Genomic DNA, 22,241 nt, shown 5'->3' on the forward strand with positions numbered 1-22,241 from the left:
GACTGCGGTTTAGCCTGATCTCGTCAGGACGTGGCAGCAAAGGAGGGTTGGGAGGGTCAGGTCTTGGACGGGAGGCTCCCAAGGAAGGTGGGGGTTGCTAGGCAGAGGCTAGGAAGGGCCTCAAACACTCGCTGGAAGGGGTTGCCCAGAACCACTTTGAACACCTTCGTCTTCGTCTTCTTCTCTTCCCCCAGCAGTCCAGCCTTAGGACCGCTGTCTGCAGTGTGCAATCTGCACAAGATCCCCCCCCCCACACACACACACACACACTCATCATCCCCTCACCCACCTCCTCGGCCTCCTTCTTCATCCACTGTGCCAACAGGGCTTCCTTGTGCTCCAGCTCCCGTTCCAAGTCTGCCTGCAGAGGGAAGCAGAGGGTCAAGGGGTGGGAGGGACGAGAGGGCCTGGACACTGCAGGGCTGGGGGGCACGGGGACCCTACCTGCTGGTAGCTGGCCTCGGAGAGCTGCCTCAACATCTCATCCATCTTGGCCTGGTGCTGGTGTAGGTGCCGGTCCTTCTGGGCCAGCTCCTTCTGCAGCACGGGAAGAACGGAGGACGTCAGCAAGGGACCCTGGAGGGGTCCAGGCTTGCTCCAGGCAGGAGGAAAGGTGGGCACGACAGAGATGGAGCTTCATGGGGAATGGCAGCCGGATCCCCCCACCACTCAGGCTTCTGGGCCAATGAGATGCCACAGGGACACTGCACAACTCAGCCACCGGCCGAGGAAGCGCAGAGATGCAGAGGCTCCAGAGACACATCTGGGGGGTGCCGCAGTTGTAAGGACCGCACAGCCCCTCCCCGACCCTGGAGAGGCAGAGAGGCTCCCTTACTTTGTATTCCGCCAGCAGCCGGTTCCTCTCTTCCACCTTCCTCTGCAGGTCGGCCTGTGGAAGCACAAGGCGCCAGGTCAGGCGGGCTCAGCATGGCCTTTCCTCTGCGCTAGTCCAGCATTCCGCAAGACCCCACCTTGGCCTGCTCCTGCCCGCTGCTGCTTCCACCCTACAGAACCACCAATGGGTCAGCAGGGAATTGGGCAGCCACTAAGGACTCTTTGGCTGGTGGCTTCTCCCTTGTGACTGCTGTCCCTTCACCTTCACAGCCAGGCCCCTCCCTGCATTCTAACTCCCCCCGAGACATCCCCTTGCCCCTCGGCCTCCGCAGAGGCAGCCTGAGGCAGGAGGAGGACCTCTTGACTGGGACGGCCCAAGTGAGCCCGACCTCCTCCAGTCTCAAAAGCAAAGCAGGCTCGGGGGCAGGCTGCCCAGGAGTCCAGGGTCCCTCTACAGAGGCAGCCGGTGGCCAACCACCTCTGAACCCTACCAGGAAGTCTCTATGGGGTTGTCACGGGTTGCCCACAACTTGGCATCACTTCACACACACACGTGCGCACACACATGAAGGTCATGCTCACATGCTGGCTGTGCAGCTCTTCCTTGTCCATGTTGGCTCTCAGCAGCTCTTGCTTCAGCTGGAGGATCAGAGCGTCTTGCTGGGCCAGCCGCTGCTGCAAGGCATCCTGGGAAAAGAAACGCACCCCCTGACAGAAGGCCAGCGGGCCCCACGGGGTGGGCTGGCAGCATAGGAGCAGGGGGAAGAGACCTCTGCTGGTCAACCCAGAAGAGAAGACTAAGGCTGGACTCGCCAAGCCCCCAAGCTGATCTGCAGCTGACTTGCCAGCGTCCCCCAAAGGCCTCTCTGCCAGCGGCTGGGTCTCTGGGGCTCGTTGGGTGAGCAGAGAGGCACCCTCCAGGGCAGAAACAGGCCTGCATCAGCCAGGGCCTCAGAGCCGAGAGCATCGAACGCTGCATTTCTCGCTGCCGGACCTGAAGCTATTGGTCTCAAAAGGTCTCACGGACTGCTACAGACCGGCTCTCAAACCGCAGATGAAGTGGGCAGTCTGCAGCCTGGGCCGTACCGCTTTCATCCTGCTCTGCCCCTTCTAAACTGAAGCCTGGAACAAAGGCAGTTTCCTCCCTCGTTTTGCTGCCCAGCGTCAGCGTTAAGGAGAGTGCTTGCAGCCCGACCCATAAATCCGCATTTGCACACTCAGCACAAATGCCAATGCTGCTCACGTTGCTCTTTGTGGGCCCCTCTCCCGTCTGCGCGCCATGTTTTCCACTGGCCCTGGACGACTTTAGACCCTTTCCCCTAGGAACGTCTGCATGCGGGTGAGATGTTCCGTGTGTCTCCTGTAATGTCGGCATCAGCTGCAGGGGCCTGACATTCACCACTCCCAGGCCGCTGCTCTGATTCACCTTCCACTCGTAAAGAAGAGAACGGAATCCAAAATCCCTCCCTGTCTCTTTAAGCCTGCGTTCCTACCACATGCACTACGAGCTCCTCCAGAAGTTCCTAGGAAGTATTTTTTTCCCCTGCACTGTCATAGAGGCAGATTTCTAGATGTCTCCTTCTTGTTCCTTTTCGTCCTGTGATTGATACCCAGACATGGAGGAGAGCCTGGCCGCCAACCGTGGAGATCCCGTGGGATCATTTCTGGGCTCTCCTTCAACCCTCTCTTTCCTCACCTTCACGCCCTGCAGATTTCTGGCTTCTTGCTTGTGCTTCTGCAGTTCCTTCTGCAAATTCGACAGAGTGAAGGTTACAACGACATCTCCAGGTCATCACTTCTAAACAGCACCCCCTCTCCCTGAAAAGAAACCCCTTGTTCCTGAAAAACCATCCAAACAAAATGCGGGAGGAGGAATCATTTTAATGAGGCCAAATCCATTCCCACATTAAGCCATGCTCCCCCATCCCCACGGGGGATCCTCTATTCCCTGAAGCACCCGTCATTAAAGAGCAAATGGGAAAGCCCTCGGTCCCCTGACAGCCCCCTTTCAGTCGCCGGCTGAGAACGCGGCTCCTCGCCACAGCCCTGGGCTCCCGGCCAAGCCCCGGCCCCGGCCCCAAAGGGAACAGAGGCTGCGGAGTTTGCTTTTTCCTCCACTGGTTTGATCTCCCCGATGAATACGACTCTGTCCAGATCATGGGGTCACCCTGGAGAGTCTTCCAAAGTGAAATCACCGTTTCAGGAAAGGGCTGAACAGGGCCTGAGCGGCTTTGGAGGCAGAAGAGTGAAGCAAGGCCAGGACAGGGTGGAGGGGAGAGAACATGGAAGCGCCGGGGTTGATGAGGAAGCTGAAGAATTCAATAATTAACCCTCCAAGATTCAGGCCCAGCAACACCTTAGAGACCAAGAGGGTTTGATTTTGGTGGCGGGAGGTAGAATCATAGAATCCTAGAGTTGGAAGGGACCTCCTGGGTCATCTAGTCCAACCCCCTGCACTATGCAGGACACTCACAACCCTATCGCTCACCCACTGTCACCTACCACCCCCTTGAACCTACACAGAAGGCATTAGGGTGGGGGTGGTAATAGCTTTCGAGAGTTGTCAGAGCTGTGGCTGTTGAAAGCGTCTATCCCTAAAACCTTTCTAGCTTCCCTGGCCCCAGCGGAAGCTCTCCCACTGGCTTCCGCCTGCAGCTGCTTACCTTGAGCTCCTGATTCTCCTCCATGCTCTGGTCCAGTCGGCTTCGGGTGATGATCTGAGTGCAAAACGGTGCTGTTATTGACAGCCGCTTGTGCAGAGCCCCACGAGCAAGCCCCTTCCCAGCACGGGACGGGCGTTCCCACTCACCAGCTGCTCTTCGGGGCAGGCCTCGCGGTCGCAAAGGGCAAATGACCTCTCTTGCTCGTCCTCCGGTAAGGATCCGTTGAGCAGCAAGGCCTGGCCAAAGAAGGAAGGGGAGAAAGGCGGGCCTGTCAGGGAGATATTCAATCAGAGCAGAAAAGAATGCCTGTGTCCATTCCAACAGCTGGCAGGCAGCTGGGGGTGTGAGTGGAAACGAAAGCTCTCCTCAGATGAGCTGGATTCCAGTTCAATAGCACCTGAGATACCAAGAGCCTTTGAGAATCAGAGAAGTCAGAGAATCGAACAGCTCTGCCCTGGAAACCTTGCCAGTCTCTAAGGCCCTGCTGGATTCGAATCGAGTTCTCGTACTGCAGGCCAACCGAGATACCCTTTGAAAGGACCCTCAGAGGACACCTGAAAGAACGAAAGGCACGGGGGAGAGACTGCAGCATCATTAGGGGCTCTTTTTGGGACCACGCTGGACAAGCATCCAGGGGAGAAGGATCTAAATGGAAAATTAAGAACACTACTTGTAGAGAGCGCTCTGCAGGTCATCAGAAAGGCCGCTGCAGGATACAAGGATCTCAGGATATGGCGATTTTAAAGCAGGACAGCAGCGGCCTTTGATCCCAACTGCTACCCACTGGCAGGGACAGTCTGTCTGCGGTCCTGAGAGGAGCAGGCCGATTCGTTCTGCTGCATTCTGCAGTCCAGGGAGCGGGGGAACCTTGCAGAGTGCCAGTTCTGCCCAGAAGGAAGCTGGAGAGGGCAACTCATTGGGTTTCTCTCAGGGATGCAGCCTGCCTTTGAAGAGCAAAACTGACCATTCAGATCCAGGGTCTTGGGCAGGGGGATCAGCTGCCGGCTCCCCTCTTCTCCTGGGAGATGAGGGGGCAACAATGCCAGGCAGCTGCCAGTCGCAATGCCAGCTGCCTCTCCTGGCTCCCAGGGCATGGAGGAAAGAAATGGGGGGGAGGGTTTCCTGCTGTCCTCCGGGGGTACGTTGTGCGCCCTCACTCTGACAGGGCACCCAGCCGTTGTGTGTCTCCCGCTCACCGATGGCTGCAAATGCGCTCCGCTCTGCCTGCCCAGCTCCAGGCCGGCCGCACAATGCGTCCTTTGTTCGCTCCTACATAAATATTTACCATTCAAAACCAGCGCAGTTCCCAGGACAGGCCGACCCTCCTTCTTGAGAGAGCCCAGAGTTGCTGCTCCGGAGAGCAGGACAGTCACAGCACCCAAGTGGAGGAGGGCGGGGCACGGAGGGGGCAGAGGGGAAGTGGGGTGGCTTGGTAGCCAAACAAGTCTCACAGGAAGGGAAAATGTGCTATATGGCTACAAGATGGCGCCTTGTAACCACCGTGACTCAGTCTTTTTACAGTCCCGGATGATCACTGTACAGATTAGACTTCTGTAATTCGCTCTACGCAGGGCTGCCCTTGAAGCTGCCCCAGGAACTCCAGCTGGTCCAGAATGCAGTGGGTCCCTGGGACCCCATGGGAGCACGCAGTATACCAGTGCTCTCCCGGCTACACTGGCTCCAGACCAAATCAGATTCAAGGGCCTGATTCTTGCATTCAACGCCCTAAACAGCCTGGGTCCCCTGGATCTACGGGATAACCTCTTCTGCTTGGCCCGCCAAAGAGCCACGGCCTTCAGTTTGCACAACAGCCCTGCAAGGTTGGTTATACTGAGAGTATATTAATGGCTCAAGGTCACCCAGTGAGCTTCCTTCTCACTGGGTTCTCCCAGATGCTAGTTGGACACTCTAAATCAGAGATGGGCAAATGGAGGCTCTCCAGATGTTTATGGACTACAATTCCCATGAACCCTTGCTAGCATCACGAGCTCATGGGAACTGTAGTCCATGAACATTTGGAGAGCCACATTTTGGCCACCCCTGCTCTAAATCCTACACGACACAGGCTCTTCTTGTGCAGTTTCCTTATGTATTTATTCATTTGAAAGAAAACTGTTTTGTACTGAAATGGTTTTAAAGTTCAACATATGTCAGCTTAAACCAAAATGTAAGGTCAAATTATCTTTTATATCTAGAATATATATTCGAACACAAGGTTATATTCAAAGAAGCAGCCAGGCTGCCCCATTCCTTTTCCAACTCTAATTCACAAGTCATTGTTGAATGCCCCCGAATGCCTACCTGCAGCCCCGAAATCATCTTCTTGGCTTCCTCCATCTCCTTTTCTAGGTGATCTTGCTGCTCCAGCAGTTGCTCCTCCCATGAAGTCTCCAAGCTTGTCACAGGGCAGTGCACCTGCCACTCCAGGGGGAAGGGAGAGCCCGCCTCCTCTGCAGGGGGAACACGGTCAGGGTTAGGAGAAGAACCGAACCGCTCTGGACAGGCACAGCTTCCCATCCAAGGTCCAAGGGTGACAAGAAGGGGAGGCCCACCACCGTCTCCTGCTGTTTTTGCTTCGACCGTCGCACTCTCAAAGTATGCCAAGGAGTGGGGTGAGGACGCAGCTAGAGCATGTGAAGATCGATCACAGCCGGGAGGAAGAATCATAGAATCCTAGAGTTGGAAGGGTCCATACAGGCCATCTAGTCCAACCCCCTGCTCAACGCAGGATTAGCCCTAAGCATCCTAAAGCAAGGAGAGCCACTCTGGATCAGAGCACAGCCCCATCAAGGCCTGCATTTGGTTCACCCACCTTTGGGAAGCCCACAAGCTGGCTATGCACTGGCACAAAGGGGCAGACTGCAGCAGCAACTTGAAGATTAACAATAATTGTGGCCCAGTAAGAGCTTTCCTGAGTCAGGAAAACAGCTAGAATGTGAGTCCATCTATCCTACAGCAGGGGTAGACAACCTGTGGTCCTCCAGATGTCCATGGACTACAGTTCCCATGAGCCCCTGCCAGCAAATGCTCATGGGAATTGTAGTCCATGGACATCTGGAGGACCACAGGTTGACTACCCCTGTCCTACAACATTCCACTGCCTGAGACATTCGGACAGATGGAGTCACATTCGAGTGGCATCAGAAAAAGGGAGCCGTGACTCAGGAAAGCTCCTGTCCTGCCACAAATTTTGTTAGTGTTTCAGGTGCCGCTGGACGCTGGCTCTTTTGCACTGCAAGCACCCCTCTCTCTAACGCAGATGGCGCTAAGCTGAGAAGCATTTTAAAAAATCAGCCCCAGAATCCACATTTTCTCAGGCCCTGTTCCAGTTTCTGGGTATTATAAATTCAGACTCGCTCAGACTAGGGATTTCAGGCTTTTGTTTTGAGGGGTGTCCCCCCTTCCCGCTTGATTGTAGGACAAAGCACCCTACCCTGCAGGGTGAATAATAAAAAGGAGCCTCCCCCGGAAATTTCCCCCTTGGCAAATCTGCTCCCATCCCCATCGCTCTCGCCACGGGGTTTAAGCTCATCCATCATTTAAGCCCCAGGCCCAACTCCCTGGCGGGGCAGAAGGAGGCCCTGCAATTCTGCAGCCTCTCCCTCCTTTGAGGGCTCCTGGAATCTGGGGGAGCGAAGTCTCAGCTGTGCCTCAGCCAATTCAGACTTTGCATGTTTCTCTACAAGCCATACGTCAGCAGACTTTGAAATCGGGGACGTGTTCTTTGCCCATGTTGTTATTTTGGGACTTCAAGCAGGAGAAAGACATCTCTGAATGGTAGCCAGAGGAGGTCAACTGACTTGCAGCCACAGGAAAGCGAAAAACCCTCATTGAAGTCTTCACGGGTGTGAAAGCAGCGGAAACTATTTCCCGCTGACTCGAGGGGGGCCGAGGATGAGGGCCGTTTCACACACTGTGGAGGTGCAAACCGGGGTTTGTTTGTCTGCGTAACAGGAAGCTGGAGGCAGCTGTGGTTTCCTAAAACACCTCCGGCTTCCTCTCCAAAGATGGGCTGCATGAAGTGGCGCTCTGAACAGTCTTGACCCGAGATTGAAAAGGCCAGGATGCACGATCCGAGTCCTATCTTTGTATCTCCTCAACTGAAGACCCAGCGGATGCATGCCAACCCCCCCCCCCCCAGCCATAATTTGTTCAACAAAACAAGAGTTCTGGCTAGCAACATCGGCTGCCACCGCACACAGATTTTCCCATGCAGATCACAGGAAGCCTGCACTATTTTCGGGAGCATTCCTGTGACCCTGGGCTCATTCCACGCATGGCTCAGGGGGGCTTCCCCTTGAGACGGATCAAAGGAAAAGCTTTGATCTGGCCTAAGGAAGAAAAAGAGCTGGGTTTTTAAAAAAATATCTTGTTTCTCACTACTCAAAGGAGTCCGAAAGCAGCTTACAAACACCTTTCCCTTCCTGTCCCCACAACAGTCTTTGACATTGGTGGGGCTGAGAGAGCTCTAAAAGAACTGTTCTATGAGAACTGTGACTGGCCGAAATTCACCCAGTTGGCTGCATGTGGAGAAGGGGGGGGGCAACAAAAAAACCGTCTCCCTCCAAATCTCCAGGTTTCTCTCAACCCAGAGTCAGCAACCTCAGTGAGGCCCCTCGGCCGGCCGGCCGGCTTACCGGTTCTCGTCTCGTTGTCTTCGTCACGCACAATGTCGAATCCCGCCTTTTCCTCCGAAGGGGTGGCGCTGGACTCGCTCTTGGCGCTGTTGACAGGGCTGGGCGACGTGAGGCTGCGAGGGGAAAGAGCAGAGGAGGCAACCACCGGCCTCAGCGCAAACTGGCAGGGAAGGAGCACCTCCCATCGCGCCACGTGAAATACGTCAGTTTAGCATGCGTCAAGGAGTCTCAGCAGAGGTGCCCCAGAACTGCCTCCCATGAACAGGGAACGACCCACCAGCAAACCCCCCCCCCCCCTGAAATGGGCAGCAGCTGCATGATGGCACAAGGCGATGGTCCTCCAAAGGCTCAGGTCTTTCTGCCCCCCATTCTGCCACCCTCAATCCCACCCCCCCAACCAGCCCCTTAAGCTGAACAAGGTGAGCTGAGGAAACTCTGCTTTTAAGACCCCCACCCCTAACCCACAGGCATCTATAAAAGCTCAGGGGGCCGGCCTGGCCCACATTCTGGAGACCTTTGTGCTCGTTCTATAACGAGGAGGCAGTTCTGCCGGGAGGCAAATGCATCTTGTGGGGAGAAATCTTATTAGGGGCTCCAATTTGTCAATCGAGGCTTCCCCCCGGTTCTTTCTTGCCCCTTGCTCCTCCGGGAGCCGCCAGTCAAAAGTCAAATAAGGTTATCCTTAACAACTGCAGAGTCCCATAAGCGCAGGGACCCGGACTTTGCATCCTTGAAGTGGGGCTCCTTCTTTTTTTAAAAAAAGGGGGGGGCATTCCAGATGTGCCCTCTGCACCAGCCTCTCCGTCTTCTTTCCCCCTCCCTCTCAGAAACTTCCCCGCATGCATCGCCCAGACAACGGGCATCCACGGCTCGCTGACCCATTTAATGCGTCCCCAAAGAATTTAGCCTTGCAAGTGTGAGCAAGAGTTAATGTTTCGTTTTCCCAGAGATGGGAACAAAAGACCGAACAAACAAAAGGAACAGAAAAATGGGGACTGGAGAAAGCAGAGGAGATTTTCAAAGAAGGGGGGTGGGGTGAGGGGGGAAAGGAGGCGTCTCCAGCACGTTTCCCCCGGAAGCCCCCCCCCCCCGGGAAGGGAGACTTTAGCCAGGCCGAGGGTGCCCAGGTGCTATCCGGAAAACACCCCCAAACCTTCCACCTGAAATAGGCCCGGGTGGGGAGCTTTCCGGATAGCCCGGTAGGACGGCTACGTGCTGCGATGACCCCGTGGGGAGGAGGAAAGAGAGAGGGGGCCACGCAGATAGCCGGGGCTGCCGGAGCGCCTTTGGGAGCCGCCAGGCAGGAGGCGAGGTGTGTCCCCCCCCGTCCCAGGGCCGGCTCCACCTGTTGCGCTCCTGCGGGCCACACAGCGCGCACCAGCAGGGCCGCCAGAGCCGGCCGTCCCCTCGGGGCCGCGGCAGGCAGGCGGCGACCCTGGACGGCCCGACCTGGACGGCCCGGCAGCATCAGCCCAGAAGGGCAGCCCCGGAGCCAGGGCCGCGGGATCCGCGCAAACCCGACGGGGCGCAACGACGTTCCAGACGGCGGGGCCAGCCGGGGCTCCGACACGCTCTGCCTCGCCCCCCCCCCAAAGCCCCGCCGGCGGGGGGGGGCTCACCACTTGACCGGCTTCCCGCCCATGGTCCCCCGCCGCCTCTGCGCGCCCGCCACGCGTCTCAGCCGTCGGAGGGTGGTGGCCGCCGCATGCCTTCGCCCCCGCCGCACTAAGGGCGCCGCGCTGCCCGGGCGCGCCCCCCGGGGCCCGGCGAGGAGGCGGCGGCGGCGGCGGAGGATGCGCCACGAGCGCGGGTGTGCGCGGCGGCTGTGCTGCGCGGCGGCATCTCGGCGCGGCTCCGTCCGGCTCCCGAGCGCCGCTCGTCCTCATGCGCCGCCGCCCGGGCCAGCCGCCACGCAGCGCCGCCGCAGAGCCCCGAAGCCGCCCCGCAGCCAGCAGCGCCGCCCGCCCGCCCGCTCGCCCGCTCTCCGCCGCGCAGAAGCGCCCAGCCCAGCCCAGCCGGGGGGGGGGGGGAGGGGAGGAGGGGCGCGGAGCCCGGGCCGAGCGGCCCGCGGGGGGCAGAACCCGTGAATCACCGCTGCGCCTCCCCAGCAGAACCGTCCCCCCCCCCACACACACACCCCTCCCCGATCCCAGCAGCCGTGACGTCAGGGGACCGGCCTTGGGAGCTGCAGGAGACGCGGGCTGCAGACAAACGCGCAACAGTCGGTCCTGCGGGTGCAGGTGGGTGGGTGGGTGCAGGTGGGTGGGCGAGCAGGGAGCTGGCCGGGGGTGTGCAGAGATTTGGGCAGGATGCATTTTGACAAAAGGCAGCAGCAGAGAGGGAAACTTGTCTGCTTCTGTTGATTTACTTTCTGGAGGGGGGGGGTGCTATAATTTCTTGCTTGGTGACCAGAAGGCATCTGGCCATTCGGGTGGTTGACTTATTCCTCTACCTTGTTTCTACCCCACCTTTCTCCCCGATATGGGGACCCAAGACGGCTTACATCCTTCTCCTCTGCCCCCTTTTATTCCAGACAACAACCCTGCGAGGTAGGTCAGGCTGAGAGCATGGCCCAGAATCACAGAGTGAGCATCCGTGGCACAACTGGATCTTCCCAGATCGTAGTTCGATCTATCTAACCGCAATATCACGCTGGCTTTCGCCAAAATGGCACCGACTCTGAATGCAACACAGGGAGAAGGGTGAGGCCCTGAAGAAGCAAAATGGCTGTTTTGGGGATCACAGCTGGGCAAGGAAACAACAAAGGGGCTTCTGCACGCATGCAGACACACCCTGCTTGGTGTCATGGTTAAGAGTACTCTGGAGAGCCGGGTTTGATTCCCCGCTCCTCCTCCATCTGTGGCTAGCTGGGTGTCTCATGGGCTTCCTGAGGAACAAAAGCACAGGGTCGGGACAACTCCCCCAGAGTAGCTGGACTGGAGTCTAGTAGCAACTGACAGACCATCAAGCTTGAAGGGATTTGTGCTTTCAAGAGCTGAAGCTCCCTTTGCCAGATTCGACAAAGGGAACTTTGACCCTGGCGGGCTCTCCAGTGTCCTGCTGGTCTTGAATCTCGCTCTTCCACGGCAGGACAACAAGGCCACCCTCTGCCACCGTCACCTGGTTCAGGAACTCCAGAACCTCTAAACCCGGTTCTGAAGGGGCACCTATGAAAACCCTGCCCCTTTGCCACCCCGCACTGTGAATCCACAATTAAGCATTAAGCATCCTTGAGCACCTGACCTAGATTTAAAAACAAGCCACCTCGTGCCCCCAGAAGCATCACAAATTGGCCTTGATGCTGACTGAACATGATTTCAGTCTCCGTTCCTCTCCTCTACCTTGCAGCCACCCCCCCACCACACACACACACACACACACCCTCCTGCAAGGATTCTGGGTGCCGAGTTCTGACACTTCAGTGTACTAGAAGCTCAGTCTGCTGTTTTTCACGCCAAACAAGCTTGCAGCTGCCCCTGTGTGTGGTGGGTGGGGAGAGAAGCCGTTCTGTTGGACCCCTGGCCCCACCCTCTCCACCAAGGACCCCTGAAGCCCCCTTGCCGGTTCTGGCCCCATCCCTTCCATAAGCACACGCCAATGCATTGGTTAGTTTTTCCTGCCAGTGACAAGAAAATAAAGGGCCCCACCAGTCGCAGGCATTAAAAACCAGCCAAGGCTGATGATGCAAAATCACGTTAAAAAAATATTTTTTCTCACTCAGTTAAATATCTAAAAATTCTCTATGTGTTCCGCCAATAGGCTCTGCCAGGGGAAATCTGTCTTTCAACAGTTCTTCAAAGAGCCGTTTCTGAAGAACGATTGGAAGGCAAACAAATTTCCCTGACAAAGCCTATTGGTGAAATGTGTAGGAAATGTTTGACTATTTAACTAATAATAATATTTTCTCTCTTGTTTCTCCTGCCGCAACAGAGACACAATTCTGCTCCTCCCCCTCTCTTGGACCTCAGCTCTGCAGGGCTGATTCTGTCACGTCTGACGGATGCGGCACAATCCCAAGTCTCAGGACATTAGGAATGAATTCTGTTTCCACCTCACAGCACAGGGACCCCGGCTGAACGGAAGTGCCTTTGAGCCGCCGCTTGGGACCATCTACTACGATCTATTTCCTAGCAGGCAGGCAGGCAGGCAGGTCCTCCTGAAGGCACCTCAGCCCTGAAGGATTAAGGGAACCCTGGGAAAAGGGCACACGGGATCAAGCCGGGGCTTCCTCTTGCCTCTGATCCCGCAAGCGCAGCTGGGTGGGAAGGGAGAGGCCTGCAAAGGGGGGGGGGGGGGCAAAGACGAGACTTTGGAAGCTTAACTCCACTGGGGGGGTCTCAGAGGGAAACCCAGTATGTGGAGATGGGGCTGGGGGGGGGCAGGGTAGTTTCCCCATTAGATTTTGCTGGATGCTGGACATTCAGTGAAAATGCTACATGAAACATCAAACTCACCCAAGTCCTTCTGATCTACAAGCACTGCAGGGCTCCTGACAGACAGGAACAGAAGAAGAGCTTTGCTGGATCGGTCCAGCAGCCCAGCTAGTCCGGCCTCCTGCCTCACAAAGGGACCAACCAGTTCCTCTGCAGGGCCCACAACAGGGCACAGGAGCCAAGCAAGGCCTGCATAAGAACCTCAGAAGAGCCTGCTGGATCAAGTTTGAATGCCAAACTGCAGCAAAACCCTCATGTGGAACCAACCCTGGTCCGAGCTAGCGAAGCAGTGCTTCTGGAACACCTCCCTTTGTGCACACCCACAGTGGTCCATATTTCAGAACTGAGCAGGACAGCTGGGACGAAGCAGCTTCTGGCACCCGCAGGGCCAAAAGCCCCACTCTGGTTTTATATGAATGGAAGGGGGGAGGAAACAAAGCCCCAAGTGCTCCCAGGTGACAGAATCATCCTCACCTTGCCTGCAACTGACTTGCTCCCTTCCTGTGTACTGAGAAAATGACAGCGTTTTGGCTAGGAAGGAGCGGGGGGGGGGGGGCGTTGCCAATTAGAACTGCGGGAGGCAAATTGTAATTACCCACCCTGGAATCTGGCCAGGCCTCAGAGGGCCAATCGCCCTAACTCTTGTGAAATGTGCCATGCCGTTTTTAATGAGGCCCCCTGGCCAAGGACTCCTTTCTTTCTCTGGATTCTGCTTTCTCCTTTCTTTCTCTCTTGTTTTACACGGATTCTTTGCCCACATGGGCCCTAAATTCAGGGCTTCTTTATAGGGGAACAATTCTAGGGGAGCCGTGAGCGTTTCCGTCAGATTTCTACCAAATGCTCTTGGCGTCTGGGGGTAGTTGTAACTGGGGTTTTAATTATTATTTGGGGTTTTGATGATTATGGGATTTTATCGTGGGGAGGTTTTTTCTGTGAACTGCCACGAGCCACTTGGGAGTGGTGGTATATAAATTGAAATAGATAGATAGATAGATAGATAGACAGACAGACAGACAGACAGACAGACAGACGGGCCTCCTCTCCCCTCCCCTCCCCAGCCCTGGCCTGAGCCTCAATGAGCTTCCCAGGTCCTCTGAGGCCACAGCGCTATTTATAGTGAGTCTGGAAGGCCGGGCATCCTCCTCCTCAGCCGCAGGTCTTCTGCACCCCTTGGTGGCCCTTGCTGGAAGGACTCGGGCATCTCTACCCCGGGGCAAACGGGCCCAGGGGCCTTTGCAGAAATGAATGAATGGGTGAACTGACTGAACATGAGCATCGGGAGGGGGCTAGGGGAAGGGGTGCGTGCTTGAGGATGTCTTGGCAAGGGAGTCCGAGAAAAGGGGAGCAGGGGTGGAAAGTGGTAAGGGGACCACCAGCAGGAACTGTGGCTGAGCCCAGTCGCTTTCACTAATGGAAAAGGGCGGGTGGGGGACACACAACAGTCTCTGGCAATTAAACCAGCTTTTCTCCATCGAACCAGGCCATGAAAGGCCCCTTTACAGAAAAAGAAGAAGTGCAGCTTACAATCACCTACCCTTCCTCTCCCCACAACAGACACCCAATGAGGCAGGTGCAGCTGAGAGAGATCTGAGAGAACTGTGACTGGCCCAAGGCCACCCAGCAGGCCTCGTGTATCTTAAAAGCAGCTTACCCTTGCCCACCCTTCCCCTTCCCTCAGAGGGAATCTGACATCTAATCCGACATGCTTAGAACTGTGGAGTCAGCCCAGAAACCAGACTCAGTTCTCTTACAAGCTCTCCAAGTGCTGTTCTCCACGAGGAAGGGATGAGGCTCAGCACTGAGCCGGGAAAGACACCTTAGATTACCTGGAAGCGTGGGACTCCGAAGGTGTGCTCTGTTGCCCCTCGTACTGCTGCACCAGCGCACGGACGCTCCAGTAGGGATGCTCAATCTCGTCATCCATGCTGCTGGTTCTGGAGACAAAGTCGAGGCAAACAGAGCAACATGAAGGCCGACCTCATGAGATGCATTCGTAGGATTTTGCTTAATGCTGTTCCCGTGCCCAGCTTAAAGAGGGAAGGGGTCACTTCTCTGCCGATGGCAACTGTCTTAACTGGGTTCATCTTTAAAGCCAATCTACTCTCGGGAAAATTCCTTCCAGACCCTAAAGATGACATCAGTGGAGGAACCTGGATATCCTCAAAGCCCCCCCTCGGGAGTCTTGTGGCTGCAGCGGTTTTAAGCAGAACGGATTACCTCTGTCTGTGCCGGAAAAGATCCCGTCCTGAGCGCGAGACGTCCTGGCGAACATCTGCCAGGGCCATCATGGCGCCTTGGGCAACGGCGGCTGCCGACTGAGGCCGGTGACTGCCCGCCGACGGTGCCGCTCTTGCTGGGCTCTTTCCCGTCGCCCCAGATGGGGCCTGACTGGCGGCTTTACTCGAGCCGGGTTTGAAGTGCGCGGCCAAGGCGAGGATGAGCCTCATGGTGGACTTCAGGTTGCCGTCGACAATGTCTGCAAAACGTCACCAAGCCCACCCCAGCACAAGGTTATTTGCGTGAGATCTAGCAGGCCTCAGGCCAGACAGCCACAGCAGTCTGCGTTGAACTTTGGAAGGACATTCCAAGGTCGAGAATACAAAGAGCACGAGGATGCTGGTGAAACCGGCAGCCCCGCGTCAAATCCTCCCCTCTCCTTGTCCTGACATTATCACAGCAAGTGCATTTCTGCTGCCATCCGAAGAAGAAGAGGAGGGGCAGGCAACACATGCCGATGCCGAAATATAAAGGGGTCGCCAACCTTTCGGGATTTGGACACATCACTGGCCATTTTGCGAGGGAAAAGGGGCAGAATTTCAAAATGTAGTGGGATACTGGAGCAGGAGAGAGCTAGATTGATGGCACAGCTGAGAGTTAGCAAACGAAAATAAAATCACTGACTGACCCCTACAGGCTGGCCTTTAGAGTACACCAAGGACTTCTAGGGGGGATTACATGTCTTAGTAAAGAAGCTAACCTATGGGACTATGGGAGAAGATAGCACAAAATGCACCAATGTATCTTTCTGGTAGGAGCCAAAGTTTTCCCCCTCTGGGACATACTTTTGTGGAGAGGCATCCTGTTTAATAAGCATTCAAAACTAGGGATGGGCACAATCTGCATTTTTGCGGTTCCATTTGTGGTTTGTGGCTGAACCATAAATTTATACATTGGTTCATGAACTGAATTGGTTCATGATCCTGCTTTTTGCTCCCAACTTCTTTCTCCTCCGAGTCACTTAAACCAAACAGCTTAGCAGTGGAGAGCAGAAAGCAGGGATTTAAATGGTTCCAAGCCGTTTAATCCCTGCTTTCTGCCCCCCACTGCTCAGCTGTTTTTCATAAAGAGCAGAAAGCGGTGGTTTAAATGACACTGAGCCATTTAAACCCTGGCTTTCTGCTCCTCACAAACTGCCACAAGTGGCCTTAAAATTTGTGGAAGATCATGGTGGCACTTTAGGTTTTACAAACCCAAACTAGCCAGAATTTGCAACGAACTTTAGTGCGTGTGCCAGTTCATGCCCATTCCTACTCAAAACACCTTCTCTTCTACTTAAGAAAATGCAATTCATCCCCCAGTTCGTGTTGGCATCCCAACTGCTCAGATGTCACAGGCATCTCATTCCTGACAACATAGTTCTGCTCCCCCCCCCCACATACACACACTCTGAAAGATTTTTTTAGTTTTATTTATTTTGAAAGTTTAGAAGCTGAGAATTTCCTCCTTACACTCTTCCTTTCTTCTAGTTCCTGACTAGGTTATTCCACCCTATTTGGGATGCGGGAAATGTTCTAATTCCCCGGTCTGTTCTCTCTCAATTGAAGAAACAGATACCCAGTTTTGGGAACAGGTGTGCCAGTGTGAGAGGATTCACAGAATCATAGAATTGGAAGGGACCTCCAGGGTCATCTAGTCCAACCCTCCACAAAGTGAAGCAAGGCTTGTCACAGGACAAGCCCACCAGGGCTGCCCAGGAATCCACCTAAAATAGAAGGCTACCCAAACTCTTGTAAAGGCACATGTCAACTCCCAGATTTTCCTGGACACTATAAAAAATCTCAGAGGCAGATTGTTCCGGCTGCAGTTTTTCTCAAAGCTGGCACAAAGCTGGTACAAACCTCAAAGTTTCTCTCAAAGCTGGTACAAAAACGCTTGTGTAACATCTCCCTCGGCAAGAGGGGGTGGCATTGTGCAGAATCTTGTCGGCACAGAAGGCCCACTGTTTTCCGCAGGGTCTGAAAGGACGCCCAACTGATGTTTATAACCTGCAGGGCTGTGCTCTTCTTTTCTGGAAACAACGTGCGCATCAGGCGCTCTCTTTTTCCAGCTGAAGTCCCTGTTCCCCCTCTTGGCCACACCCGGGCCCCTAGGAGAGGCCAGCACCGAGGGAGCTTTGAAGCCGGCAAGAAGGAGAGAATGTTCCTTCCGATCCGTGTGATGCCTGTGACTCAGGCCTGAACAGCGGTTGGCGTCGCCTCTGAGATCTCTTTTCCGCCACATGGTCCGTCCTGCTCAGCTGTGGAAACGAGGGCGAGCATGGCTGGCAAGGCAAAGAGCGCTGCCTGTTTCTAGGGATGGGGATTTATAGAATCCTAGAGTTGGAAGGGGCCATACAGGCCATCTAGTCCAACCCCCTGTTCAACGCAGGATCAGCCCTAAGCATCCTAAAGCATCCAAGAAAAGTGTGTATCCAACCTTTGCTTGAAGACGGCCAGGGAGGGGGAGCTCACCACCTCCTTAGGCAGCCTATTCCACTGCTGAACTAATGCTGAACGTATGCGCTTAGCCGTTTCATGCGCATATGTTGGAGCCCACGAGCACTCACCTTTCGCCGAGGTCTGGTGCATGCGGATCTTTTTGGACGCCACGAACTGCAGGACTTTCTCCACGTTGTCCTTCATTTCCTGCTGGCTAGCGGGGCTGGCCTGAACCCCACTCAGCTTCTCGCCAGCTGAAGAAGAGATGGACGCCAGTTACCAGCAAAGAAGCCCCCTGCATCACGCTGAGAGCTGACTCTAGGGCAGGGGTAGTCAAACTGCGGCCCTCCAGATGTCCATGGACTACAATTCCCATGAGCACCTGCCAGCGAACGCTGGCAGGGGCTCATGGGAATTGTAGTCCATGGACATCTGGAGGGCCGCAGTTTGACTATCCCTGAGTTAGACCCTCTAGGGTGCAGCGGGGAGCACAAGACGTGATTTGGCTCTCCTCGGACGGCACGCAGAGGCTGCCATCATTAGAGCCATCCTGCAATCCAGAGCCGTCTCCCCTTATTTGCTGCATCGGCTAGAGGGAGTCCCTGCTCAGTATTTGGAAGGAATACATGAGGCTGCCTTGTGCCAACTCAGACTCGTGGTCCATCAAGGCCGGCGCTGTCCACGCAGGCTGGCAGCAGCTCTCCGGGGTCTCAGTCTGTGGTCTTTCCCTTCGCCTCCTACCTGATCTTTTCACCTGGAGTTTCCAGGGACTGAACCTGCTCTGCCACCGAGCCCAAACCCCTCCCGGGGAAGCTTTTCTCCTGGCCCTTCCAAAGCTCGATCCTGTTGATGCTTACTTAGAAGCAAAGGGAGGGGCTGGTTCATCCTCAGCCCACGGGATGCTGACTTAGGATTTGTATTCAAGGCCTGGTTCGTTCCACAGTTTGAACAAGACAGACAAAATCTACCCAGCCATCATGCTAGACTTCAACACAGCTCTGTGCTTCAGTGCTTAATGCACCGCTTTGGCACGAGCAAAAAGGGTTATTTCCAATGTGTCTGTTTCAAAGAAGAAGAGCTGGTTCTTTATACTCTGCTTTTCACGACGCAAGGGAGCCCCAAAGCAGCTTACAAACATCATTCCCTTCTTCTCCCCACAACAGACACTCTACGAGGTAGGTGGGGTTGAGAGATCTCAAAGAGAACTGCTCTGCAAGAACACCTCTAAAAGAACTGTGACTAGCCAAGGTCACCCAGCTGGCTATGGAGGAGCGGGGGATCAAATCAAATCAGGTTACAGTCTGCCGCTCTTAACCAATACACCAGGCTGGCTTCTCTAATTGGGGGGGGGGGTAAGGGAGATGCTGAACCAAAAACATGCATGTGCATGGGGAGCTCCATCTGTCCACCCACCCACGTGCGCACCCCTGTTCTCTTCCGCCTACCTGACTAATTCTGCTGAGGACATGGCTGAAAGCAACCCCCAACCCTTGCCAGGAGCAGCACGTTGGTCTACTGACCTACAATCTCCACGAGGGAAGCCAGGACCACCCCATCTCGGAGATCCCGCCTGAGGTCCTGCACCGGCTTCACCGCTGGCTTCTTCTTCAGCTGCGAATTCACCCAGGCCACATAGGCCTGCAGCTGATGCTGGAAAAGAGGGAGCAGAACAAGAGCTTTGACTGCGGGTCAGGGCAGGGAGCAAACCCACCACACTTTGCCCTGTGGCCCTTTCTGTACAGGGAAGCCGTTCTGAGAATCACAACCATGTCCTGCAGGCACAAGGGCTTCCTCCTGGCCCTCAGTGCTCCAGGCAGCCCCACACACCCAACCCAGATGAAGGCCAGGCCCCAACTCCCTAAATCCCCTGGGAAACCCCTTATGCACATGGCGCCCTTGAGCACAGAAGGATACCTGCTGGACTACGCTCAGGTTTGTTGTCCCACGGCTGCTGCTGGTCAAGCCGGTTTCCCAAGCTCTCTAAAAACCTCTGTGGCCAGAGAGGAGCATGGGATGGGCACAAGCACTATGGGACCAACGACGCATCTCTTGGCTTGGCCGCTCTCGGCCTGGGCATTAGCAATTCTCTCCATGGGGTTCGGGGAAAGCCATGGTGTGGGGCAGTCAAGGTTTGAATGTGTATCCCCCCTCCCCGAAATGCATTTGATGGCTTATTTAAAATGTGCTTATCTGCAGCTGAAAGGGTAAACGGCGGCTTCTAGTCTCCTGCACAAGAGCAAGCAGATCCCCTCCCCATCACAGCTAAGATCACCCCCCCCCCCAATGGACACCCAGGAGACATAATCGCGTGCATTCCTTTGAAAGTGCAGCATCCACGTTCGCTAAGCTCCCTGCTATTCTGCTGACGGGGCAGGTTTTAAGCTTTGCTTCCGTGCGCTCTTGGCAATGTCGGTCACAGCGCACGCCTCTCCGCTGCCACCGTCACGTTCTGATTATCGCCCAGCTTGTATCCCTCCTGACAAGAGAAATCCCGTTTCCGCCGCAAGGCCACACAACTCTGTCTGTCTCGCTCAGGATGGGGTCTGGCAGCCGGTCCCTTTTTGGAGGCCCTTGCCCAGCAGAGAAGTGGGGAGCAGTCAGCAGGCACGGCCGGCTCAGTCGACACTGTTCAAAATTAGGGCTGCCCACCCCAGGTTGAGAAATGCCTGCAGGTTTAGGAGGGGAAGGAAGGGGCTTCCACGGAGTCTACGGCCACAACTTCCGCCTTCCGCAGAAGCCACGTTCTCCAGGCGGACGGATCTCTGTTGCCTGGAGAACAGCTGCAAAAACAGGAGGTTTCCAGCTTCCATCTGGACGACCCGTGTGGGTCAATAAATCCTGTACGTTTGCAAAGAATTCGTTTCGACTGCAGTGAGATATTTCAACTGGAGATCAATACTATGCCAAGCTAGAAGAAAGGCATCTTGTCTTCTGTCTCTTTAAGGCTAACCATCAAACACTCCTGTCCCAGAGATAAACTCCTTTTGTTTGACTTCCTCAGTTGTATGTTAATTACCAAAATCAAGTCAGGCAGAGCCCAAAGTCTTGCAGGGGTAGTCAAACTGCGGCCCTCCAGATGTCCATGGACTACAATTCCCATGAGCCCCTGCCAGCATTCGCTGGCAGGGGCTCATGGGAATTGTAGTCCATGGACATCTGGAGGGCCGCAGTTTGACTACCCCTGGTCTTGAGTAACAGAAAAGAGGCTAACAAATCTTATCGATACCTCGGATACCCTGGTCCTACTAGCTTCTGGACTTCTGGTGAGGGTTAGTGAGGGGCCCAAGGTCACCCAGTCAGCCTCCACGGCAGAAGTGGGGATTCAAAGCTGGGGCCGCCCCCTCCCATTCCTAACCCACCACTCTACCCACGCCTACACCCCACCGTCCCTGCAAACGGCAGACTTGTATGTTGTTGTCGCGGCTGCTTTTAGCCCTGGGTCTTAGAAACTGGGTCATTCCTCCCACGCATCCCTTTGGAGCAATTTGAACACGTCCTCTCCAGAAAAAGAAAATTAAAATTCACCCAAGCTGGTTTGGGAGAAGGCACCGCAAAGGTGTAAGAAACCGGGGGACGTGGGCGATCGCGCCCGGGGCCTAGAGCAGCCGCCCAAAAGGTGCCTGCAAAGGTGCCTGAAACATGGAAGATACCTACGTTATGCGTTGGCTTTCTCTGACTGTTGACCCAATGCTGTTTTGAAGGCTGCCGTGAGACTCTTTGGAGCTCGACAGCACAGTAGAAATTCCTACGGGTTCGTCTTTTTTCCTAACTCTCAGAATCTGGAGCGAATGCAGCTATCTGACTAAGGTGGTTGTATCCAACGCTACAATCCATAACATTCTTGCGTGGGAATTAAAACTGTGGATCATCACCCAATCATGGGTCCTCAGAGGAGAAGACTCCCAAAGGCGCAAAAGAGAGAAGGGAGGGAGCTGCCAACACCCCCCCTCCCCCCTTGACCCTGTCACACTCTTTGTTCTCAGTGGCTTGACTCCCTCCAGTGGTGCAGGATGCAATGGGCATGCGCGGCCCCTGTGCCCACCGCTCAAGCCATGCTGCCAACAGCTGGGGTCAAGCTAAGCCCTGAACTGTGAACTTGACCAGCTGTAGGGGCTTGGCATGCTCCTGGCCAGCAGGGGAAATGGCGCCCACGTCTAAAAAATAAACAAGTACCAGCTCAGCCTGTTCTGAATGAGTACATTTAAGACTATGCAGCAAGTCCTACGGAGAGCGATGAGATTTCAACAACCAGCTCAGCGCTTGAAGCGCTTATCAGATTGGAGCTTTGCACGGTGCAGGAAAAGAAATCAAGTTTTTCATTTAAAATATTTTGACAGGCTTTATGAGCCGTTGCTATGTATGGGGGTGAAAGTGGAACAATGAAGCAAGCTGACAGGATGACGGTAGATTTCATCAGAAGGAGAGCTTTATAGATTCCGTGGTGGACCACCCAAAAAAGATAAGTAAGTCAATTCTTGGAGCTTGGAGTCTGTCAAGAAGCTAAAATGACTAAACTGAGGCTCTCGTTCTGTTCACAAGGACGACAATGCCAGGAAGAGAGCCGCAGGAGACAAGGAAGAGCCAACCTGAGATGGATCGACCCAAACATGGGGGCCGTGGCCCTCAGGTTGCAAGATCTGAGCAAGGCTGTTGACAAACAGAGTGTTTGAGAGGTCATTAATTTGTAGGTTCAAGTGGGAGCTATTTTGGGCTGGTCATTGTAAGCTGGACGTGACTTGGTGGCAGATAACATGGCCAAAGACACACATTCGCTTTCTCTTTTACGATGTTCTTCATCATTGCACCTTTTAAAATATGCAAATGACTCATCAGCCTCTGCAAAAGTCCAGCTCCTTATCAAGAGAGGGGACTTCCTGCCCCTGTGCAGAGCCAGCCACAGGAAGGAAAGCGGATGGAACAACCTCTGGTTTAATTAGCAGTCCGCGTAATCGCTCCCCTTCAAAGAGGAAGATTCTC

General features: G+C 55.0%; 1 protein-coding gene across 5 annotated transcripts in view; it reads right to left on the reverse strand.

Annotated features, from left to right (window-relative positions):
• The window catches only part of DIXDC1 (DIX domain containing 1), a 49,725-nt gene that overhangs the window by 7,796 nt on the left and 19,688 nt on the right, over positions 1–22,241 (reverse strand). For 3 of the 5 annotated variants that reach the window (XM_077305368.1, XM_077305366.1, XM_077305365.1), the window contains 13 exons: positions 18,785–18,914; positions 17,393–17,518; positions 14,785–15,043; positions 14,394–14,501; positions 8,135–8,247; positions 5,799–5,947; positions 3,644–3,733; positions 3,498–3,551; positions 2,531–2,581; positions 1,417–1,521; positions 836–889; positions 445–537; positions 290–361 (listed from right to left, as the gene is read on the reverse strand). In XM_077305368.1, the coding sequence (XP_077161483.1) occupies positions 290–361; positions 445–537; positions 836–889; positions 1,417–1,521; positions 2,531–2,581; positions 3,498–3,551; positions 3,644–3,733; positions 5,799–5,947; positions 8,135–8,247; positions 14,394–14,501; positions 14,785–15,043; positions 17,393–17,518; positions 18,785–18,914 (1,404 nt within the window). Of the gene's footprint in view, positions 1–289; positions 362–444; positions 538–835; positions 890–1,416; positions 1,522–2,530; positions 2,582–3,497; positions 3,552–3,643; positions 3,734–5,798; positions 5,948–8,134; positions 8,248–9,753; positions 10,120–14,389; positions 14,502–14,784; positions 15,044–17,392; positions 17,519–18,784; positions 18,915–22,241 lie in introns of those variants that run through there. The other 2 variants (XM_077305369.1, XM_077305370.1) reach the window with 2 other exon arrangements.

This window comes from Paroedura picta, chromosome 12, assembly GCF_049243985.1.
Source record: "Paroedura picta isolate Pp20150507F chromosome 12, Ppicta_v3.0, whole genome shotgun sequence".
NCBI lineage: Eukaryota > Metazoa > Chordata > Lepidosauria > Squamata > Gekkonidae > Paroedura > Paroedura picta.